General features: G+C 65.0%; 1 protein-coding gene across 1 annotated transcript in view; it reads right to left on the bottom strand.

Annotated features, from left to right (window-relative positions):
- Nucleotides 1-630: 630 nt before the first annotated feature.
- LOC118160264 (extracellular serine/threonine protein kinase FAM20C-like) overlaps nucleotides 631-2,152 on the bottom strand; it is a 4,740-nt gene continuing 3,218 nt past the window's right edge. Inside the window, exons 6-9 of the mRNA XM_035314828.1 lie at nucleotides 2,026-2,145; nucleotides 1,396-1,477; nucleotides 1,185-1,244; nucleotides 631-1,095 (exon numbers count right to left, since the gene is read on the bottom strand). Of these exons, the coding sequence (XP_035170719.1) occupies nucleotides 867-1,095; nucleotides 1,185-1,244; nucleotides 1,396-1,477; nucleotides 2,026-2,145 (491 nt within the window). The 3' untranslated portion in view covers nucleotides 631-866. The remainder of the gene's footprint in view (nucleotides 1,096-1,184; nucleotides 1,245-1,395; nucleotides 1,478-2,025; nucleotides 2,146-2,152) is intronic.

Genomic DNA, 2,152 nt, shown 5'->3' with positions numbered 1-2,152 from the left:
GACTTACCCAACTCGTGCCGTTCTGCCCCCCCCCCAACCCCGGTACCCCAGCTCCTCGGGGACCCCTCGCCCCCCCATGTCCCTGGGGACCCCTCGCCCCCCCCATGTCCCTGGGGCTGGCTCCCGAACGCCCCCATCCCACGGCACCTGCCCCCGGCTGACGCAAACGTACCCGGATTAACCCCCCGGCGAGGCTTAGGGGATAAGCCGGGTGCCGGGCGCTAAATGCGGTGCCAGGCCCCGGGGTGAAGCTGTCCCCTGCCGGAGCCACCTCTGCGGGCGACGCCGGGGCCGCCACGGGGATTTTCGGGTGGGTGTGGGAAAACCGGGGGCAGAACGGCACGAGTTGGGTAAGTCGAGGCGAGTGGGAGCACGCGGGCGGCTCCGGGAAGGCTGGCACATGGGGAGCAGTGGTGAGCCCGCGCCTCAGTTTCCCCACGCTAGCACGCAGGGACCCTGCTGGGGGAGGCCGGCGCCGTGCCACGGAGCTCGCAGACGGCCCCAGTTAAACACCAAGCTCTGGAGGAGCTTGCCGCAGGCTGGGGAAAGGCTGGAAAAAATCCCTGCTCTTCCTGAAAGGGTTTGGAGGGCCCGTACGACGTGTCCCGGCACGCAGAGGTAGTCCAGGACTGGAAAAACAGCCCCGGTGGCCAGGATCCCGAACGTGTTTTATGTGTTTTCTCCACTAGGCCAACCTTTTTATTTAAATAATCCACCCCTCCCAGCGATCCTCGCAGCGCGCTGGCCCACCGCACCACCCCAAATGCCCCCGTCCACACCGCAGGGTACGGGGCTGCCAAACCCCGACGCCACACACCCTGTGCCTGCAGTGGGACAAAACCCATCCGTCCTACCCCGTATCACTCCTACGGCCCCATGTCGTCCACCACCACCTCCCCAGGCCGGGCCGCCCGGGCCAGGCAGCGTCCCACGGCCGCCAGCACCTTGCCCAGGCGCCGGTCCAGCGCCCGCAGGTGGGGCTCGGCCAGGATGGGTGCCAGGGGGTCGGCGGCCAGCGCCTCCCGCAGCAGCTCGCTCAGGCGGTAGGGCTCGGTGGCCAGCAGCTGCAGCCGCAGGTAGGTCGACTTCTTGATGCTGCCGAAGCGGAGGAAAGAGGGCTCGGTGTCGGGAAGGGGGTTTTTTACCCCAAAGGAAATGCGGCATGGGTGGCACGGGCGCCTTACCTGCAGCACTGCTGGAGCGGGGCCAGGATGGACATCTCGTCGTGCGAGTGCGTGCCGAAGCTGGGGGAGAAACCCATGGGATGGCATCAGGGCATGCACAGTGTCACCCCAACACTAGCTGATGTTTCTGGCCACAGTCACCGAGACCCTCAGCATCCCTCTGCCCGGCTGTGTCCCCTTTGGGGTGGCTGGGCCCCCTCTCCATCTTTACCCGCGGCCGTTGTCCAGGTGAAGCAGGAAGGTGTCGTTCCCAAATTTCTCGAAGGTCTCGTAGTGGTGCCGGTCCATGTTGCCTGCAGCAGGGAGGGGAAGCGGTAAAGGAGATGGGGACAGCAGCAGGGATTCAGGCAGTGTCCTCGGGGACGGGAGCAGGGAAAGGCTGGATGCTGGGATGGGCCGAGCAGCCTCACCCACATACACAACGTGCCTCTGGTTCTCTGGTCCCAAATTCGGGATATGGGAACAGGGAGGCAGAGCACCCTCGTTGTGCTAAGCCCGCTCCCCAGTCTGACCATTGCCTTCCCATCAGCTACTGGAAAAATCGAGGGGAAACTGGAGGGAGGCAGCGTGCACGGGGCAATGCCCACACAGCTGGAAATAAACAGGCCGTGACGCTGGGTTTTTCCCTCGTGCCTCGGCGGGGAGGTTTGTGACCTGTCTCTCCGCACGCCTGATTGACACGGTCCAGCAACCACCACCCACCAAGGAGAGGAGAAATGAGGCCACCACACATGTCCACTGTTTCCCTGATGCGGCAGCGACCACCCTACAGCTCACAGCTCAGCTGATTCAAGGGGAGGAGAAAGGGTGCGGGGAGAAAACCGCGTGGCACGCAGCTCACCCATGAGGAAGTCAAGCACCGTCATGTCGATGAGGTCGAGCAGGCGATGGCCCCTGTCGTAGGGCGGCGTCTGGCGCACCTGGGCGCAGTAGTTGGGGTTCAGCTCCCACCTGCGGGCAGAGCACGG

This window comes from Oxyura jamaicensis, chromosome 1 (genome assembly GCF_011077185.1).
Source record: "Oxyura jamaicensis isolate SHBP4307 breed ruddy duck chromosome 1, BPBGC_Ojam_1.0, whole genome shotgun sequence".
Classification (NCBI taxonomy): Eukaryota; Metazoa; Chordata; class Aves; order Anseriformes; family Anatidae; genus Oxyura; species Oxyura jamaicensis.
This window is presented reverse-complemented; position numbering and strand designations above follow the sequence as displayed.